Here is a 21,239-nt window from a genome sequence, read left to right as displayed (position 1 = left end):
ACATTAACAAGTCAGGCAACAACAGATGTTGACGAGGATGCAGAGAAAGAGGATCTCTTTTGCATTGTTGGTGGGAATGCAAGCTGGTGAAGCCACTCTGGAAAACAGTATGGAGGTTCCTCAAAAAACTAAAAATAGAACTACCCTATGACCCAGCAATTGCATTACTAGGCATTTATCCACAGGATACAGATGTGCTGTTTCAAAAGGACACATGCACCCCCATGTTTATAGCAGCACTATCAACAATAGCCAAAGTATGGAAAGAGCCCAAATGTCCATCAATGGATGAATGGATTAAGAAAATGTGGTATATATACACAATGGAGTGTCACTCGGCAATCAAAAAGAATGAAGTCTTGCCATTTGCAACTATGTGGATGGACCTGGAGGGTATTATGCTAAGTGAAATTAGTCAGAGAAAGACAAAAATCATATGACTTCACTCATGTGAGGACTTTATTTATTTATTTATTTATTTTAACATTTATTTATTTTTGAGACAGAGAGAGACAGAGCATGAACGGGGGAGGGTCAGAGAGAGGGAGACACAGAATCTGAAACAGGCTCCAGGCTCTGAGCTGTCAGCACAGAGCCTGACGCGGGGCTCGAACTCACGGACCGCGAGATCATGGACCTGAGCCGAAGTCGGCCGCTTAACCGACTGAGCCACCCAGGCGCCCTCATGTGAGGACTTTAAAAGACGAAACAGATGAACATAAGGGAAAGGAAACAAAAATAATATAAAAACAGGGAGGGGGACAAAACAGAAGAGACTCATAAATATGGAGGACAAACTGAGGTTTACCAGAGGGGTGGTGGGAGGGGGGATGGGCTAAATGGGTAAGGGGCACTAAGGAATCTACTCCTGAAGTCATTGCTGCACTATATGCTAACTAATTTGGATGCAAATTTTAAAAAATAAAAAATTTAAAAAAATAAAATTTGACAAGGGCTTGGAGCAAAAACAGTATTGTTTTAGTTTTTCTAAGAGATACACCAGAAGGAAGGAAAGAGGCCACTGAAGAAAAAGTGAAAACTCACGTGATGTAATCTGATCTTGGAGTTCCTTGGTTCATGCTGTCCCTCTACCACTAGCTGCCATTTTTGAGTACCTACCCTGTGCCGAGCTAAATGCATGTCTTCCCCTTTTGCAACCCTATTGCCTGGGTGAGAATGGGATCCCCATTTTGCAGATGAAGAAACAGACAGAAGTACCTCACTAGGGGTCACACAGAGCCTGGATTTGCACCTGGGCCTCTGCCACCAGAACTCTTATCCTTAATTGCACTGCTACACCACCTCTGCTTCTAGGGACATGTAAAAAGCCAGATGGAGCTTCATACCCAAGTACAGAAGACCAGACAATTCTGAAACCTGGAGTCAAATCACTTGTACAAACCCCCAGGGCATTTTCCCCACACATTGGACAATGTCCAAGCTGAGGCCTAAAAGTAACTACAGGCCCCTCAAGGCATTGTGGTTCACTGTAGGGAGGGTTGAGTTTGGAGCCATAGGAAGAAAATTCCAGACCCTCACTGCTGCTCTGGGTCTTGGAAAAGTGTCTTGCCTCTATATTCCTTAGTTCTTCATCTGGAGAAGGAATGGGGTATCCTGGATAATATAGGATAATAATAATCCACTCCATGAATTCAGGTCCCCAACCCGACAGAGCTGACTTTGGGCTCATCTATAGTCATATGTTTTGCTCTCTTAGAACATGCCACATATTAAATGTCTGCTGGGACGGCTGGAGGGGGATACATAGAAACAAAAAAGGGTGAGAAACATGCTGAGAATGGCCGTGGCCGGCCACGACCACAGGTCATCCATCTCCACAAGTCCCCTGCAGCCCCTGGGTTGTGTGGACAGTTGTGAAGCTACAGCTTGTGGGGGTCTATTACACACTTCACCTAGTCTTTGCGTTCCATGGGTGTCTCCATCACTGACATGAGGAAATGAGGGAAAGCGAGATTTCAGACGGTCTCGACATTTGCATAGCTCAAAATTGATACCTAACCATCCGTGAAATTGTGTTCATTGAGGGGCGTCCCCATCAACAAGCCACACATAGAGCAGCATTCGAGTCAAGCAAGAGGGAATGTCGCACCCACTCCACCGTGTGTTTCTCAGACTAAACAGCTGTGGGAATGACGGCGGGAAAGGAAGCACCAGCAGCGTCCTGCACACACCTCGCAAAGGGAGGAGACAGCACATTCACACAACACGGATCTTCTACTTGGAGGGAAGTGGATGTTACTGATTGAAAAGCTATTGAGGTGGGTAGGTCCCACCTCTCAGTTGAAAGAAAGCTGAGGGGGAGTTCATCCCCAACGCAAACTCTGGCTCAGAATACAAGCTACATTAAATCACGTTTGCCAAATACTACTATTTCTCAAGACAACTGCATTTCCCAGAAAACCTGACACAAATCATTGGGAGTTGTTGCTGAACCCAGTGTCCACAGAACCCAATTATTTGGACAGTCTCTCCCGGCATTGTGTCGGTCCCAGCCTGTCCCCATCTTTATGAAGCAGCCCAATTACTACATCCTCCAAGGAGTCCTCTTTGAGCCCTCCCAGCCACATCTATTGTATGGCATGCAGGTCAAAGCCTTATAAGCAAGCAAGACCTGAGTTTGAATCTAGGCTTCACTAATTCCTGGCTGTGTGGTTTGGGCAAGTTATCTAAATGTGCAACATCATCTGTAAAAAGAGTTATATGTTTAGCAGGTAAGAATCAGAATTCACAAAGAAAAATTATTTTTTCTACATCCATCTTAGTTTCATTTCAAACCCCTATTCTATCTGAGTGAGGGAGATTTAACCTTGGCAAATTAGAAATGTTTCCACTTCCTTGGGGCTGATTGACTTGGGGAGTACTGATGTGGGGCTAGGGCATTGAGGGGGCCCCCAGCCCTCTCCCCAAGCAGGTGTCCGCTGAAATGGTGCTCGCCTCTTTGGTCCTGTCACTGACGGGCCTTCTGGCCTGGCAGCTCTCTCAGCATTTCCTTGCCTTCCTTGAGGGCACAAAAATATCTTCGCTGCTTCTCATGCTCTCTCTGTAAGACCATCTGTGGTCCATCTGCCTGTCTGTCCAGATGCGACAGGCGGGCATTCCCTCCAGCGTCATGCTCCCCAGCCCCAGCTCAGCCCAGGTGGCGGGCTTTAGGTGCCTCACTCAGCACCCCTGTGCCTTATCCCCCTCTGCTGCCTCCCTGCCAGCCTCCCTCCCCAGTCAAGGGCAACATTTTCTCCTCTGGGGGAAGCCAGATTTTCTTCCTCTATTTTCCCCCAAATGTTGATCCATACCCAGATCTTCTCCATCCTCCTAAGGACTTAGGCTGCTGGAAACAAAACCGAGGAAGAAGTTCAGCTTTAAGCCCGATCTGCTCTTCTCCTTGTCACAACCCTCCCTGTGGCAATGAGCAGAAGCCAGATATGTGTCTAAATGGAGGGTAAGGTGGGAGAAATACTCAGGAAAAAATCAAAAGAATAGACAGATTAAGATCTCAAACGTACTATCCTGCCACTTAAGGATTAAATAAAATAGAACATGAAAGCACTTGCCATATTTTAAGGGCCTAATAAACAATGGCTATTATTCTTTCCCCTATGATCTGTTGGACACATCATCTCTGTCATTTGTTTGGAAATTAATCATGCACTGCCTTAGAACATCTATTCTAGCAATTTACTCTCACATTTTTATCTTCCCATTGTCTACACTTTATTCTCCCAACTAATGTAAGTTCCTAGAGAGCATGGTCTATATCTTATAATTAACTGAATATAACAGAGGGCTAGACATTCAGCAAACACTTTAAAAATGTGTGCAGATCTAGCCTCAAGAATCCAAAATCACATTCGCAAACATTTAGAGAAAGTTCTTTGCGTAAGAAATCAGGTTATGTTTTTTTTTCCTTCAAATAATTCATGAGCATGTTTGTGTCTAAATGTTAACAGAGGAGCCATGGTTTACGAAGACACCCCAGATATTAAAAAGAGATTTTCAATGTATCTATTATTTTTTAAATCCTGAATCACAACCACCCCTGAGTGCAAATATATTTCAAATTTTATGCTGGCCTCCTATTGCAAAGTGCTAATTGAATTGATTTCCTGGAGCTCCATCACTAATAAATACAGTGCACCACAGATGTGGGATTCTTGAGTGAAAAATACAGAATATGAATGTTTTGCTGAGAGAAAATGGTGCGTTGGAAAATGTCTAGGAATCCAAGAGAGTCACAAAGTTTGGTCTTTAAACATGGAGCTGCAGGGGCGCCTGAGTGGCTCAGTCGGTTAGGCGTCCGACTTCGGCTCAGATCATGATCTCACAGCTCATGAGTTCAAGCCCCGCGTCGGGTTCTGTGCTGACAGCTCAGAGCCTGAAGCCTGCTTCTCATTCTGTGTCTCCCTCTCTCTCTGCTCCTCCCCGCCCCCTCCCCCCGCTTGTGCTCTGACTTTCTCTGTCTCTCAAAAATGAATAAATGTAAAAAAAAATTAAAAAAAATAAATAAACTTGGAGCTGCAGAGTGAGCACTTCAGGGGACTGAATGACAGAGGGCTCTTTCTCAACCTCACTCTGGATGGGGCCACTGGTACAACAGGATGCCCCAGCTGGCCCCATGCAGGGGTGAATGTGCTCACACTGGAGGGGCACATACTTCACTACTGGTGTGGCCTCGGGCCACTAACTTCTCTCTCAATCTGAGTTTGCTCCACTGTAACGATAGAATAAGTACCTCGTATCCAAGTGTTTAGTGAAGATTCAGTAAGATGATGTATGTGGAGGACTTCACACAGTGTTGGAAACATAGTTCATATCCAGTAAATGATAGTTGCTGTATCTGCTGCTCTAAGGGGACAGTGGGGTGGACAAAGTGGGGAAGAGATGACCACGTGAATGCTCCGGAGAGTGGCAACTCTGCGACTTGTACCCAAGACACACCCTTCTTCCTGCAGGTCCACAGAAGTGCCCATTTTGCTAGAATAGGAATACGCTAATGGCACGGAGGACCCTACCCATGGGTGCTTTGGTAACTAAGATCAGAAGGCTTCAGGAGGGTTCCCCCATACTCCCAAGTCATTGCCATGTCAGGGCATTCCTCAAAGCCAAATCTCTTTGGAGTTCCCCATGGACTGAGTACTTCAATAGAACCTTCTAGTTTCATTTCCAAAGTGAAGACACTTTTGGCGGCAGGTAACAACAGTGTGAGTCAAAGGGCTTAAGCCATAAAGACGGATGATTGGCTCCCACAGCTGAGGATGCCCTGTGGTAGAGCAGTGAGGAGGTCCACTCAGCACTCTGCTAGGATCCTCCTGGCCCTTCTCTCCTTCATGCGTCACCTTGGTCATCCCTCGTCGGCCTACAAGATGGCTGGAGCAGCTCTTAGCCTTCCATCCTCACGTAATCATCTCCAGGGAAGAGAGCAAGAGTAGGTTCAAGAAACTTTCTGGAGAGAAAATGAAAGCTCTTTTCCCAAAGGCTGCTGGTTAATTTCTCCTCTCAACTCATTGGCCTAATTTGGTCTCATGATTATTCCTGGGCCAGCCTCTGTGATTTAGTGGACGCAGGCACCGATTGGCTTCGTCGTGGTACTGGGTCCCAAGTCGACACCTGAGTCAGTCACTAGAGCAAGGGAAACAGGAAAACCTGATTCGCCGTGACTAAATAGAATCCATCCCTGGAATTCAAGTCCACTCGGCCAAACCTCTGGGCACTGTGACAAGAAAGCAGAGGTGAGATGGATGTTGGAGAGACACCACAATGCCCGGTACTCTGCTGGCATTAACTCACCGTCTCTTTTAGTTCAGGAAACAGTTTTGAAATGTCTGCTGGGTGCCAGGCAGGGTGCAGGATGCTGGGATGACACAGAGGCCCTGTGTTGTTGAGAGGAATAAATGAGTCAACTTATGCAAAGTGCCTGGTGCAGCCCTCGGCCCCTAATACCTGCTCAGTATCATCTTCATTAAAATGAATAATGCATGAGTGCCCCCTGCCATCCAGGAGAGAGACTTAAACAAACACATTCTAGCATCGTGCAAAGGGCTGCAAGGGTAAGCCGGCGGGTGGCAGAAACGAGAGAGATCACACAGGGGCCTGCAGGAGGCCCAACCTACGAAGCTTCTAGCCAGTGATTCCTAACCTTGACTTCTCGTTTAACACACCTGAGGACCTTCTGAAACTCGCCACGCCAATTAAGTCACAATCTCTCAGGGCAGGACCCAGCACCAGAATCAGGTTGACTTTTTAAAGATCCCCAGATGATTAAAATGCTCAGCCAAGGTTGAGAAGCACAGTAATAGGCTATTGAGGACATAAAACGCACACGTGTAAACCATTAGCAACACTGGGTTGCGAGGGGATGTGAAAATGAAGTCAGCGCTCCAAGGCGCAGGGCAAGGAGAGGACACAGTGAGCAGGGGGCTCAGGACACAGAGCGTGGTAGGCAGGGTGGCTCATGAAAGGTTTTGTGTGCAGCAGGGGACAGGAGATGGGATTTGCCTAATGTAAGCAGTTTGGAGGTGGTGCCTTAGGGGGAAGAGGAACAAGCAGGAGCAAAGTATGTGTGCAAATGTAGAGGGTGTTGAGTGTGGACTCAATCAGGAGAGAAAAACTACACCATAGTTTCAACAGGTAAATATAAAGAATTATTAACTAACAGAGAATTGGAATAATGAAGGATTAGCCCCTGAGAAGTAGAATTCTGAAGAACAAAGGAAGGGAGGTATTAGAAGTCTCTACTACCCCAGGGCTGAGGTGGGGTGACCAGGGGAGAGCCCCTCCCCCCACTCTCCAGCTAAGGTCCAGGCTCTGCTGGCTCAGAGTAGCTTGAGGGCAGAGAAGTCACTGTAGCTTTCTAGTCTAGTAGAACTTGTCAGAAATTCGCCCTCGGTGCCGGTGTCTCACTGGAACACACTTCCCTGGGGACACATTGCAGGAGACTTCTGAGAGACGGTGGGAGAGCCAGGAGGCAAAACCAAGAATTGTCCCCTATAAGCAAGCAGAGGCTGAGAATTTGCAAAACCTTCTCCGGGAATTAGCAAGGCTGGACTTCGACCCACATCCGCGTTTCTTATACATCCTGCCACCCCGCTGAACAAACAGGAGAGCAAGATCAAGGCTGGGCTCTCCGTGTGGGCTGCTCAGAGATGGAATAGGCCTGGGCCCCGGGAAGGCTGTGGGGGAGGCCTCCTGGAGGAGGTGAGGATTCCAATAGACCTCAGGGGAGCTTTTAGAGACCTGGAGAAAATGAGAGGAGAGGACTTGAGACCAGCAGCATTAAACAGTCTCACGTGCTGAAGAGCAGGCCTGACCTCAGGACTTGGCCCAGCCGATAGAGACAACAGTGGAGAACGAGATGCAGGCAATGAGAAGAAAGTCAGAGGTAGAATAGAATCAAGGAAGTCCTTCCATGCCAAAGAGCTTGAAGTTAAGTGGGTACAAAACCAATTTATTGCAAGAGAGCCAGAGGCCGTGGATGTAGGGCTCTAGGATTCCCTGACTGCCTGCCAGCCTCTTTGTAGCATATATGGAAGCAAAGGTCAGCTTTGGGGTCAGACAGACTGGGACTAGGGTACCAGCTCCAGCGTTCAGCTGTGTGTCCTGGGGCAAGTCCCTCAACCTTGCTGAGTCTCGGGTTTCTTCAGGTGTCAGTGGGAAACGAGGGTTCCATCTTTGCAGGCTTGTTCAGATGAAGTCCCTAGCAGACAGCCAGACACACGGCAGGCCTGGCATCAGTGGCCGCTTCCTTCTCCCTCCTACCTTTACTCTCTAGGCCCTTTCTGTCTTCTAAAGCAGTTCATGACTCTGAAGGCAGCTGCTTAAAATTCAGGAATTCCAGGATTTCTAAATCAGGTGCAGCTGGGGAGTGCCAAGGTATTGGCGGCAGATGATATCCTCTCGATGGCAGTGCGGCCGCTGAGCTCACCGCTCCGAAGGAAAAGCTCAGGTTGAGGGGACACAGTCACTGTGTCTTTGGTCCCCTGGCCAGATGGTGGTGGCCTTGAAGTGGTGTTTCATCTCCACAGGGCAAATGACCGTGCTTCTTTCACTTCTAGGAGGAGAAGTCACCAAACCGCGGTTTGCTCAATTCTTCCACGGCAGCCTGGCCAGTCTCACCATCCGCCCTGGCAAAATGGAGAGTCAGAAGGTCATTTCCTGCCTGCAGGCCTGCAAGGAAGGGCTGGATATTAATTCCCTGGAAAGTCTCGGCCAAGGAATAAAGGTAAGGAAGGAGCCGGCATCCCCGCCAATAAGACATTGATTTATGGGGCAGTGGCTGCCCAGTGCCAGTGGACTCCGGGAAATGGAGTCCTCAGTGTGGAGTTGCACAGAGATGGTCTGGGGGCAAAGGTGCTGACACGGTGGGGAGATTAGCGACCGTGACTTCCATGATGGGCTTCTGCCGTGTCCTGAAATTCCTAGACGAAGGCCTCCTGTATAATCAGTTCACTACACAAAAGCAGGCACATGTCCAATGCCTACCAGAAGGGAATTGTTGTATTTCAGCTGTTCCTGGGTTGGTTGATTGGTTTTTGTTTTATTTGCCAAAGGCTCAGAAGCAGCATGCAGGAATGTATTTCAAAAATATTTAAAAATAGAATAAAAAGTTTGGCCATGTGAAATATAAATTAGGAAGGAAGGTCAGCCTGGGGTGGGCTGGAATTAGAAAGCAGATACAGAGGTCGCCGGGTCTCATGTTGTGAAATTGAAGCACAGATTGGGCTTCGAGCAATCTCTGGCAAAGGGAGTGTGAGCAGATTATGCAAAATAAAAACATTTCGTGTGATCCAAAAGAATCAAAGCTGCATTCTGAGAACAGCGCTTCCTGAGAGGCAAGACATGGCTGACTGTCCTCAGTGAGCGCCCCTCGCCGTCCCCACCCCGGACAGGCAGGGGTAGTTCTGGCCTCACCTGGACCTTAGGAGCTCCGGCCAGCAGGGAGCCTCTGGGAACCTGAGCAAAGAGCTGGGTGAACATCATCATAGCCCCTGTTCGATCCTAACACACCCCTGTTAGGGGTCTGCGGTGAGAGCAGGCAGCCCACCCTCTACCTCCTGGAGCACAGGACAGCCCCACAAGCCATCGCCCCTGCCAGACTGTGGAGGCTTCCTTTACGGGCCATTTCCCAAGGATGGTGTGCCCCCCCACCCCCATCTTGCACCTGGTACAGCCCTAGGATCCTCACCTGCCTCCTGCCCTGGGCCTACCTATCCTGGACCGGGAGTCACCCCTCCAGCAGACAGTGCCTTTATGTCCACTGCCAGTGGGGCCTGTGGGGCTCGGATGTGGGGAGCCCTGGAGGGTCTGGTGATCTGAACACACCATGCTTTTCTGTAGGCTGCAGTCACTTCAGCAAACGTGCCACAGACACCCACGTATGGGTTCAGGGCTGGGTGAGGAGATGCGAAACTGAACACTGCCGGCCTTTTGTCTTTTGGGAAGTCAGTGGCCTAAGAGGACGTTTATAATCCAGTGTGGTAACCGCCGTGATGATTATGAGCACTGAGGCTCCCCAAGTGCCAGGCATGGTTCTCAATGCTTTACAGGTATTAACTCATTGAAGCCCAGAACAACCCTATGGCAAAGTTTGTGTGGATATTCCTATTTTGCACATGAGGAATTGAGGACTGCAAGAGAAAGGAAACTTGTCTAAGATCCTAGAATTAGTAAGGAGCAGAGCCAGAATAGAAGTCCAGGTAGCCTGCTCCAGAATTCCAGATCCTGGGGAGCAGCAGTTAGGGAAGGCTTCCTGGAGGAGGTGAGGTCTGAGCAGAATGTTTGAGGATGGGTAGGCATAGAACAGGAGAAAAGCAGGGGAGGGGAGCTGGGTAGTAACTCTAGGCACATCTGAGAGCACGAGCGATGGCAGAGGGCTGGGGAGCCCTGCATTGTGCACTGGAACTCCAAGAAGGCCAGTGGAACAGTGCCCAAATTGCAGGAGGAGAGGTAGAAAGTGTGGTCAGAGAGCTGCGCACAGACCACGTCATGGGGCCCCGTAAACTATATTCACGTGTACACATGTTTTCTTCTGTCGGCGACAAGGGAGCCACTGAAGGGCTGTAGGCAAAGGAACGTGATCTGGGCAAGATGCTCACCTTGGAAACTGGGTCAGAGGGGGAAGGTGGGAGCAGTGCGCAGACAGGGTAAGGCAAGAATGGCTTTCCAGAACATTAGATACACACGCACAGGTGCACTCAGTAGTTAATCACCTGCCATTGAAGGAAACGTTCATGACTGCCTCCTATTGGAAAGGCCAACTTTCCCACGGTCTATTTCATGGCACATTTCATATAGGCACCCTCACATGTAGAACCTAGGGTTTGATCCTTGACCAACTGTTAGTGTTGTTTCCTTAGCGTTTTGTCAGCCCAGTGATGCAGAAATCTGTCCTCCAACCATCCCCCTCTCTGTCTGATTCTGGGTTTGCTCCCTGCCTCTGAGTTGCATCCGCTCTGCTGTGGAGCATCCCGTGAGACCATAGTTTCAGGATTCCGGCACTACAGAATACATAAACCAAAGATGCTGGACTGAAAAGCCACACATTCTTAGGATCATAAATGGAAAGGCATGGCAGTCTCTCCAGAGCAGCCAGAGGCTGTGAAAAGAGGGGGTGTAAACTAAAAGGCACACACCACCCTGGAGGGTGGGGAGGCTCTTCCAACTTTCTAGGAGGCCACCTGTTGATAAGCAGTCACCGCAGAGGATCCTTTTCCATCCTTAGAGCACAGCTGGCAAGAAGTAGAGCACTGCGGGGAAGTTAATGATAAGACACACAATTTATGGTGTACCCACTGGGGGCCATTCGAAGTTCATTAGCCCTACTCCTCACAACAGATTAAATGTTATGGCCCCATTTCAGAAATAAGGAGACTGGGACTCAGGGACTTGCCCAAAATAAGTCTGTGCTCTTTCCTCCACACCAGCAACTCAGAGTAGAAGGCATTCTTGAAAATCATTCAGACTTCCTTCCTCCTTGTCCTTCCTCCATTGATCCCTCATTTCATTCCTGAATACTGACTGTTGTTCTCTCTTACCTGTGCCTGGCCTCTTCCCTCCTCCCTAGCTAGTCAAAGGAAGTGAGGTCCGTCTCTAATTAACAAAACTTTCCGTCTGCTCACAGGACTGGCACCGGTTCCTCTTTCCACTTGTTTTCCCCTGGCTCGTGCCAATTCCTGAATATTTGTCCAGCCTGGCTGGAGTCATTAGACGGCTGGGGTGGTTACCGTCTCGTACCCATACATGACACTGTGGAATAGCCACATTCCTGAAGAACACCCTGTTCTGATTTTCATAACATACTCCCTGCCAATTTGTCATTTCTACCATGTGGAAGAGTGGGAAAGAGCAAAAACTTTGGGACAAGTTACTCCCAGGTTCAAATCGTAGTACGAATATTTACTAGCTGGGTGACCTTGGGCAAAGGAATGTAATCCTTTAAACTCCAATTCCCTCAAGTATAAAGTGTAGTTTGTTGTGATGTTGTAGGAACTGAATTCTATGTATGTTATATATAGATACACACATATAGGGAGAGAGAAAAAGAAAGATACATATATGTGTAGATAAGATGATAAATACAGATACAGACATATAGATCTTCCTTAGCAAATCTAATAAATAAAATCACAGTTCTCTTCTCCAACTGGGCTGGTCTTGCACTTGCCCTTGACGCTGCCCCAGCTTCTTTTGAAAGATAAACCAGGTGACACTTGTAGCAGAGGAGCCTCAAATGTGTCAAATCTTCATCTGGCCCAACCCAGAGGGGCTGGCAGGTGTCCAAGTGAATGGCTAGGTGCCTGGAGTGCTATGCCTTCCCTGGAGGAACAGACCTAGGCTTTGGCCAGGAATTTCACTGATCTCCCAGCCTGCTAGGTGCCTGGTGATATTGGCTGGCCCTCTAAGAGAACTGACTATTCCCAAAGGCCATAGCTTTGGGGATGTCTAGTAGTTTCTTAGCTCAAAGAAAGGAATCACCATGGCCATAGCACAGCTTCCTAAAGGAAAGTGGATGCTATCACACCTTGCTGGGTTCCTAGGAAGCCATCTCCTGTCCCTGTGTAATGCTAATGATACTGTGTGTCTTACACAGAGACCTAACCTCAGTCATGTCACAGGGTTGGTAACACTGCAATTTAAATTTTTATGTTTTATATTTGAGAGAGAGAGAGAGCAGGGGAGGGGCAAAGAGACAGAGACAGAACCTGATTTTTTTTAAATTCTTTATGTTTAGTAACACTGCAATTTAAAGCAAACAAAACAGGGGCGCCTGGGTGGCTTAGTCGGTTAAGCGTCCAACTTCGGCTCACGTCACGATCTCACAGTTGGGGAGTTTGAGCCCTGCTTCAGGCTCTGTGCTGACAGCTCAGAGCCTGGAACCTGCTTCGGATTCTGTGTCTCCCTCTCTGCCCCTCCCATGCTCACGCTCTGTCTCTTTCTCTCAAAAATAAACAAACATTAAGAAAATTAAAAAACCTAGTTTGGTAGAAGGTTTTGTTGATCCTGCAAGAAATTTATTGCTAGTCCAGTGCCCACCTTCATGCCCTGTGGCAGCTCTGGGGATGGTCAGGCAGCCAAACTAGGGTATTAATTGGAGATCCAACACATGGCCTAACCCATCCCCTCCTTAGGTGGCTGCGGTGGGAATGTGCCCCCTGCTGATTGCCACAGTATGCTGCTGCTAAGAGCCTCTGGAAGAACTGTTTGAGGTTCCTGTTCAGTCCTTGTGTGAAGCTTAGAGATCCGCCACCTCTGCAGGGCTTATCATTCCATCTCCTGTGTCTCGTGTGCTAGATCCTGTGGTGACCGTGAGGAAAAAGTCTATAGACCCTGCCCTGGAGGTGCTCACAGTTGGCTGGGGGAGACAGACAACAACAGCTCCATGACTCTGCTATAGCAGGGATGGTGCAGGGCAGGGTTGCGGGGAGGTAGGGGGGCATAAAAACACGTGGGAACAGAAGTGGTATTTTAGAAGAATGAACTTGAATCTCCGAATGACTTACGAAACACTCAGAACAGGGCAGCTCTATGGCTGAGCACACTAAGCTAGTGAGTCATCCACAGCAAGGGAGACGCCAACTGAAAAGATGACTGTGGCATCATCACCTGCACGTATATCCGGGGCTCCCACACCCAACAGAGGGGTTGGTGCTCTGATCTCCCAGATCAGAGAGACCCTGCTCAGGGCATTGAGGGCAGAAGGGAACTGGATCATAGGATAAGAGGAGCAGTGAAGGCTGCGGTATACCTGTGTGGGCCAAGGCTCAGGGCAGAAATAATTACAATGTTAAGAATTATAATAAAAGCTATCTAGGACTGAACCCCCTTTACACACTAGATTCATTATATACATTATCTCATTTAAGCCCCAGACAGGTAGGTATTAATATCCCCATTACTTTAAATGAGGAGATAAAGTCTGGAAAGGGCAAGTAGTCCAAAGTTGTTGTATCCTGTAGTCTGTACTGTAACTGGGGTACTGCAACCCGCACAGCCCATCATCTTTCAAAGATGCCACATAGACTTAGGTAAGCGAGAATCCTGCCTGGGAGGAGCTCAATTTTTCCAAATGGGTTTAAAACGATTGCAGTAGCAAATAACTCCAAAATCCCTATGGTTTTAATGCTTAAAAGTTTATTTTTCTCTGACATCAAGCCAGGGAGGCAGTGTGGGGTTTCTGCCTACAACACCAGAGCCACCAAAGGGGAGGAAGAAAAAGGCTAGAGCATTCTAGCTGGCTTTGACTGCCCCAGCCCGGAAGCCCCGCCTCACTTCCTCTCACACCTCATTGGCCAGACGTGGTCACGTGGCCCTCCCACACACAGCAGGAGGCCTTTGCAAGTGTAGCCTCCAGGATGCCAAGGATGCAGAGGTGAACAGGGTTTAGCAAGCACTGATGACTCCCACAGAGCCATGACTATGGAAACAGTGACTGAAAAAAAGTCCTTTTGGAGAGTAACCTGGAGAGATCAGAGTAGAATGTGGGCCAAGGGGGAACATTAACTCATTCATCTGATGGGATTATAGGGCACTAGGGCTAGGTTCTGGAATTCAGGGATAGGAGTTGGAGTCCCTGTCTTCTGTGAGCTCATGGTCACTGTACTACAGTAATTATACTGCCATTTGATAAGCACTAGAGGAGCCCAGTGGGGACGTAAATGAGTGAAGTTGGGGTGGCCTCAAGGAGGAGGTAACAAAATACTCAAATGATAGTTGAAGGAGGCAAAGTGGAAGCTATTGATTGGCTAGGGGCCACGCTGCAAGACTGTATGCGGGTCAGTATCATCAATAGTGCTCATGGGACATCTACTTCGTTTTACCCTCCAGACACAGAACAGGGAACTCTTAAAAAGGCATCCAAGTCAGGGAAAAGTTCATACAGATGGATTTTTCCTTAATCCCCTGAAAACATACTCCATCTCCTTCATAGTAAGATTAAACCTACACTAAATGGTAAATTAAAACTACATGAAGGTAGCATTTATCACCTATCAGGCTGGCAAAAATCTCAAATGACAGCATATTCTGTTGTTGAGGTTTTGAGAAAAGAGGCATTCCCATACACTGGGAGAAGGAACGTGTGTTGATATATATAATCCCTAGCAAGGGGGAATTATGCAACATTTGTCAAAACTTAAAAGTGCACTGTTGGACCTAATAACTTCACATGGAGGGATTTATCCAATACATAGATATTTGCATACATATGAAATGTGTACAAGATTATTCATTGTGGAATTATTAGTAAAAGAATGGAAATAATCCAAATGTAACAAACTGGTTGAAAAAATTACACAGTAGAATATTATACAACTATAAAAAAAAGTTTATGATGTACTGATACAGAAAGATCTCCAAGATTTGAGCTAAGTGAAGAAACAAAGTACAATAAAGTATGTAAAAAGCTACTTTGGGTTGAAGAAAGGAGAAAAAAGGAAATCTATATTCCTAAGAATGCTTACATATAACTTTCAGGGTAGGCTAAGTCATGCTGCTGTAACAAGTGACTTAAACATTTCAGTGGCTTATCCAACTTTTTGTTGTCGTTGTTCACACCTAATGTCCATTACATAGATTGGCTTCAGCTCTGATCCATATCACCAGCACTGTGAGACCAGGCTGCTGGACCAGACCCTAAGGGAACTTGGCAGGTTTCATGGCAGAGGGAAGGGGACATGGCAAACCATGAACTAGCTGTGAAATCGTCTACATGAGTGTGAACTAAATAATACTTCTGCCCACACTTCATTGGCCAAGCAAGTCACATGACCACTACTGACTACAAAAGGGAAAAATGTGTGTCTTGCAGGGAATGGTTCCATAGGTCACATAATCAAGTCTACTGATGATAGGTCAGGCATGTATAAGCCTCCCACTGGGAGGGGAAGCAGGTAATCATGAACAATAATGCAATTTCCCACTAAGAAAGTAATGGAACACTGATTACTTGTGGGACGGGATATTGGAAACTGGGTAAGAGATATGAATAAGATGGACACTTTCACTTAGAACATATATATATATTTGAATTATGTGAATATATTATCCAAAAAAATGTTGGCATAAAAATATATCCAGATCAGGGGTGCCTGGGTGGCTCAGTCAGAAGAGCATGTGACTCTGATCTCAGGGTTGTGAGTTCAAGCCCCATGTTGGGTGTAGAGATGATAGATAGATAGATAACCAGATCTCCTTTTCCTCTGATATGAACTTTGGATACATAATCTGAATCCACTGATAAGCTCCTGACATCTTACTGACAACAGTGCCTAATAATTCCTGCTCAGAAGCATGTGAAGATCAGTAAGTCAGACCAGCACCAAAGCAGTTCTCTGTGCTCCATTTGGAGAAGAGTAACTGCTAGGGCTTTGCAGAGAGAAGCAGAAGTCTGTATCTGGTTTATCTGTCTTGAGGACTCAAGTGACTTGGTGGCGAGCATTGTAGCCCTGGGGCCTTCACCAAGTATGGGATACCAGGGACTCTGAGTGACATGAATAGATAACAGACCTGGGACAGCTGGCAAGAATGTAAACAGCAAGTGAGCAAAACTCTTGGGAAGGCAGAGTGGAGCACCAGGAAAAAAAAAGACCAGGAATCAGATACAAGGAGAGCCGTTAACTAAAAAATGAGCTTTAAGGTCAGAAGCTAAGAAGATGGCCATGAATCAGGAAGGGGAGCACAGGGTAAACTGAGGAGGAGTTCAAGGCCAAAGACAAGACCAGTGAAAGGAGCAAAACCCCAAGTTTCCAGGCACTCAGCTGAGGGGGCAGGCTGTCTAAGGGCTGAAAGGGTGGTCAGGACCCCACAGCAGCACAGAGCATGGGCCACCCTGCAAGGGCTAGGTCACAAGAGACCTGTGATGGGGATCCAGAATCTTATGCTATGGCTTTGGAGTTTATAACCCCTAAAGGTCTTAAAGGGGAGGCCCGGAAGCCCCGCCAGGGGGGCGGGGCGGAGCAGGAATTGTTTGAGGGGTTAAAACAGTCATCTGTGCTCATGGCTGCTGCCCTTGCAGACGCTCCGGAGACACCAGGCCTTCGTGGCCTGTCCATGGAGGTGGAGGGCTCCGTCGCTGATCATTCTCCCCCATGATGCCCCTTTCCTCCTCTAGTACCACTTCAACCCCTCGCAGTCCGTCCTGGTGATGGAAGGTGACGATATTGGGAACATCAATCGTGCCCTCCAGAAGGTCTCCTACATCAACTCCAGGCAGTTCCCGACGGCAGGTGTGCGGCGCCTGAGAGTCTCTTCCAAAGTCCAGTGAGTAGACAGGTGCTGGTCAACTAGGGGCCCAGCTGAGGTGGCAGGGATGGGGCATGCTCCCTGGCAAAACAAAATTGACCTTTCTTCAGCTAATTCTCAATTTCTCTGCTGTCCCTGTGAGGGTGCCCCAGTGAATCAGTGTTCTCCCCTTGTTGTTCTTAAAGAAAATGTTCTATTGCTTTGTCAACACCAATCCAGCATTCTCCATTTAATTCAGAATCTGATGTAGTACTGCTTTCTGTAAATTCTCAGAAAGCTTGGTTTTAAGTGGTCTGATCTCAGGTTACCGTAGCTGGTAGGTACACAGGTACTTAACAAATGCTTATTAAATTAGCTTCAAATCACCCAGCTTTGTAGAGATCTCCTAAGTACCATGAGTCTGAAAAGAGGGTGTAGTTCTTGTCCCCAGGGAATCAGAGTTCAATTAAGGAGATGCGACTGTTTATTAGTGAAATCTGTGGATACCTCCCTTCTTGGCCTGTCAAGTCATCTCTCAGCCACAGCAACTGCCTGGGAGGGCAGCAAAGGGGGGGACCCCCCAGAAAAACTCCTGAGAGGTGAAAGTGGAGTCACCCAGCCCCTGGAGCCAGGAGAAGAACCCAGAAGGACAGGAACAAGGCAGGGAAGAATGAGGCTGCTGACTGCCACATTACTGGGCCCTGGGATAGGTGCCATTAGATTAGGCAGCAATTAGATTGAATAGTTGTAGTGACAGAGAAGGTGCATCCACCTTCACACCAAGGGCCACCCTTGGAGGCCTGCACCAGGGAGCAAGCACCTCCAGGTCAGCTGCAGTCAAGTAGAGGGAATAGGCTGGCTAGTCTCTACCTCTGGGACCAGGTTTCCATAAACTGACGAGGGACAGGGTACCTTCCGGGGTTGGTGCAGAAAAGGCCAAAGTCGGGAGCAGGAGACAACCACCACTCCCATATCTGGCCCACCCCAAAGAAGATGTGGCTCAGCATGATGTCCACCCAGACTGCACTTCTCTCAGGAACTTTCCCAAGAGATACAAGCTGATGGCCGCCACAGCTGGAGTCAACTCAGCGTTCTCAGAGCAACCATCTGGGCCACCATTATAGCCTCTGTCTTTGGCCTAGATGAGTGATAGAGTTCTAGTGATAGAGTGTGATAAGGGTGTTGGATCCGCCAACATGATGCATGAGCTCCACGATGCAGGTTCTGGGGTCAGCCTCTTTTCTGTACATCATCACCTTGAATCCTTCCTACTAAAAGGTAATTAATTATTGTCATCACCATTGTATAGATGGAGAAACTGAGGTTCACAGGAGTCCTACGTTGCCCACAGTCACCCAGCCCAGTGGTGGCAGAGCCAGGCCATGGACACTTATCTAACTTCCCAGGCCTTGCTTGTGTTGTCACACCATTCTGCCTTCTGGATATTTCTGTGGCCGTGCATCAGGAGAAAGGAATGTGGTCAGCAGCACCCAGCCGTACAGCTGCAACAGGGACACTGTGAGATGGCCTCAGAGAGAGAAAACACACAAAAGCGCAGGAGAGTTTAGCCCCGGGGTCTCAGCAAGGTGCCGCTACTCAACCAGTTAGACAGCAATTTGCTTACCAAATCCTAATGCACATCTGAAGCAGTTGCTATCTAATTCATGTTGCCACTGATTACTTTGTTAAAGGATAATTAAAGGTTTAACAGTTACTTGTTGCTGGTATCGAAGATTCCCATTTCTCCCAGAAGCTGATCTTCCTAAGCCCCTAGATTGCTATTGGCTTTGACTTTAATGTGGCTTTAAATCTGAATGTCTGTTGACACTGTCAGAGACTCTGAGGCAGTCAGGATACCCTGTTGAGAACGAGAGATGGCTGTGTGGATCCTTGTCCACAGCCGCGCAATGGATGGTTTTATCACTCGCTCGTCAGTGCCGTGACTGCGGCTGTTTTCCCAGGTGCTTTGGAGAAGATGTGTGCATCAGCGTCCCCGACGTGGATGCCTATGTGATGGTGCTGCAGGCCATCGAGCCCCAGATCAGCCTCCGTGGCACGGACCGCCTCTGGAGACCCGCCGCCCAGTTTGAAAGTGCCAGAGGGGTGACCCTCTTCCCCGACATCAAGATCGTGAGCACCTTCGCCAAAGCTGAGACCCCGGGTGAGCCGAAGGCCACAGGTACGAATGCACACTGGGTTGTGTGGCGGGGGCCTTCAGTCCTCACAGTCGCATCAGGTCACACTTGAGAATGACAGCGCTCTTCACCACAGCAGGGAATTTCTAATAGCAAAGCAAACAACCTGGAAACAACACAGATAAGTAACAGGTGGGAAATGAACCACTTGGCAAATTGGGGTCTGCCTCTGTACCCATGTGTTACGATGTTGGAGGGAGGGCACTTACCAAATGGTGGACGAAAGAAGGCAAGATGCAAATTACAGAGTACCGACACATACTCAGAAAAATGCCAGGAAGAAAAGGCTAATGCTAACCGTGCTGTTCTCCAGGAAGCGTAAGAGCCCATTTCTCTCTGTTCCCATTCAGTTTGCTGCAAGTGCAAAAGGTTCTACAATGAGCGTGTATTGTTGTGATAATCAGGAGAAAAGCTAAAGAGGCACAAAGAAAAAATCTAGCTGCACCTTAATACACACATGGTAAAAGGACTTATTCAGCAGCATTGGTCTAAGCTCTTCAGAAACTTCCCGATTGTGCTTTCCAACATGTCCATCATTGGGAGAGCCATCTGGCGGAGGTGGAGTAAGTTGAATTATCTGCCAGGGAGAAATACTCAGTTGAACGGAAAAGCTACAGTGCATTCAGCTGGCAGAGAGTGGTGGGTGACAGGAAGGATAAAGAAAGAAGGAAAGGAAACCCAGGGCCCAGATCTACAGGGGAAAAACTTGTTTAACTGTCCTTTGTGGCCTCCTCCAGGAACATACTTCCAGCTCTCCTTCTCCCCCTCCAAAAGCACTGCTGATGATGTGCTGGTGCCTGTGGGCCAGAGTGCCTGAGAGGCTGCTCCTGTAGTCCTAAATCCTCATTGCCTTAAACCACCCTGGTCCCTAGTGAATGGGGTCTCTCAAAAGGCAGCCCTTCTTAGCTCACAAAAATAGATGATGTCTTACCGCTTGTCCTGGCAGGGCCATTTCCTAGTTATACTCCAAGGTGCATTCAGTCCTATGGTCTTCCGCCTTCCCCTCATTTGTAGCTACCATGAGACAGAAAAAGGAAGGGCTTGTGACCACCACGGTTGCAGGCTGTAACTGAGAGTGGCTGAATACACTAGGCCTGACACTGGCTGACGGGCAGTGGCCGGAAAAGCAATCACCTGGGTGTCTGTCTTATAAACTTGCTGTTTATAAGAGGTGTGGGCAGAGCATAGAGCCACGTGCCCAAGAGTTCTTATTGGTACTCTGTTTATCTTACTCTTATTGTGCCTAGAATAACTATTATGGGTGCCTTCAATAAGCAGGCTAATGGCATTTGCCACCAGGCCTCATTGACCCACCCCGGTATCATCATCTGCCCCTACCGACTCCCTCCTCTTTGTGCTGTTTCGGTACCAAAGACAGGCAAGTTCCCCATGCCCACCCCTCTCCCACACACCTCCGTGTTCTCACCTTTACTCATGCTCTAGCCTCTGCCTGGAAGGTCCCTCTCCCTTCCCATGTGTGTTACTCTACCCCCTCCCGCTCTGCTCCCTAGTCTGGGCTGGCTCTCCTGCTCTGTAAGCCTCCAATAACATGCTTCCCTGTAATGTACATGTGGGCTAGCCCTCAGTGGCAGTTACCTGTTAATTAAGCCAGACCAGGGGCTCCATGAGGGCTCCACCATGGCTGATTTGCCTAAATGCCTGAGCCCAGCACAGTCCCTTCAGCACAGTGGGAATCCAGAGAAGTATAGACGCAAGATAGAACCTGTAATGCCGTCATGAAAGAACAATGAGAAAATAGCCACACCATGCCCCCTACCTAGTGTGAGCAACCAGCCAGCCACATGGGGCAGTAGGAGTAAGGATGACCTTAAGTGACCAGACAAGAAACTCACAAAAATCTCCAGAAACCTTGCAAAGGCCAGTTGAAATACAGATACACATACACTGTCATTAATGATGGGCCCTAAATGTATATTCATAGACTTTCAGATTTTGCCAGTGATCCATGAAACCATTGGGATTAACAAGCATTTAAAAATTAATCATATGAAATTATTTATAATAATGTATATCCAGTGAGAGCAAAAAGTATTTTTGGTATCACTAAAAAATTAAAATAGAAAATAATTATTTAAAATAATTCTCCCCTCTTTAGTAAATGCTTTTTAATTTCTATTTTCATAAATGTTTTATAATCCACAAAATATATTAGTCCACTTTATAAATAAATAACCATATTTAAATGATCTTGGTTCAGAAATTAAAAAAAAAAAAGGCTGTAAAATCAAAAACACTTAGACTACTAGCCCAAAGATTATGAATTTATAAACCGTGGAATCAGAAAGTCATGGTTTC

General features: G+C 47.6%; 1 protein-coding gene and 1 long non-coding RNA gene across 3 annotated transcripts in view; one reads left to right on the top strand and one right to left on the bottom strand.

Moving 5' to 3' along the window:
* The window catches only part of CLSTN2 (calsyntenin 2), a 398,662-nt gene that overhangs the window by 365,538 nt on the left and 11,885 nt on the right, over nucleotides 1-21,239 (top strand). For both annotated transcript variants that reach the window (XM_042998727.1, XM_042998728.1), the window contains 3 exons: nucleotides 8,067-8,233; nucleotides 16,619-16,767; nucleotides 18,690-18,907. In XM_042998727.1, coding sequence (XP_042854661.1) covers nucleotides 8,067-8,233; nucleotides 16,619-16,767; nucleotides 18,690-18,907 — 534 coding nt within the window. The remainder of the gene's footprint in view (nucleotides 1-8,066; nucleotides 8,234-16,618; nucleotides 16,768-18,689; nucleotides 18,908-21,239) is intronic.
* On the bottom strand, nucleotides 16,122-20,641 carry LOC122241984. Its single transcript, XR_006222113.1, has 5 exons — nucleotides 20,520-20,641; nucleotides 19,855-19,937; nucleotides 19,381-19,500; nucleotides 19,133-19,277; nucleotides 16,122-19,029 (listed from the first exon to the last, which is right to left on the bottom strand). It is a non-coding gene; the product is annotated as an uncharacterized LOC122241984 (long non-coding RNA).

Source organism: Panthera tigris, chromosome C2, assembly GCF_018350195.1.
Source record: "Panthera tigris isolate Pti1 chromosome C2, P.tigris_Pti1_mat1.1, whole genome shotgun sequence".
NCBI classification, from domain to species: Eukaryota; Metazoa; Chordata; class Mammalia; order Carnivora; family Felidae; genus Panthera; species Panthera tigris.
The sequence above is the reverse complement of the archived record's forward strand: the minus strand, read 5'-3'. Positions and strand labels throughout refer to the sequence as shown.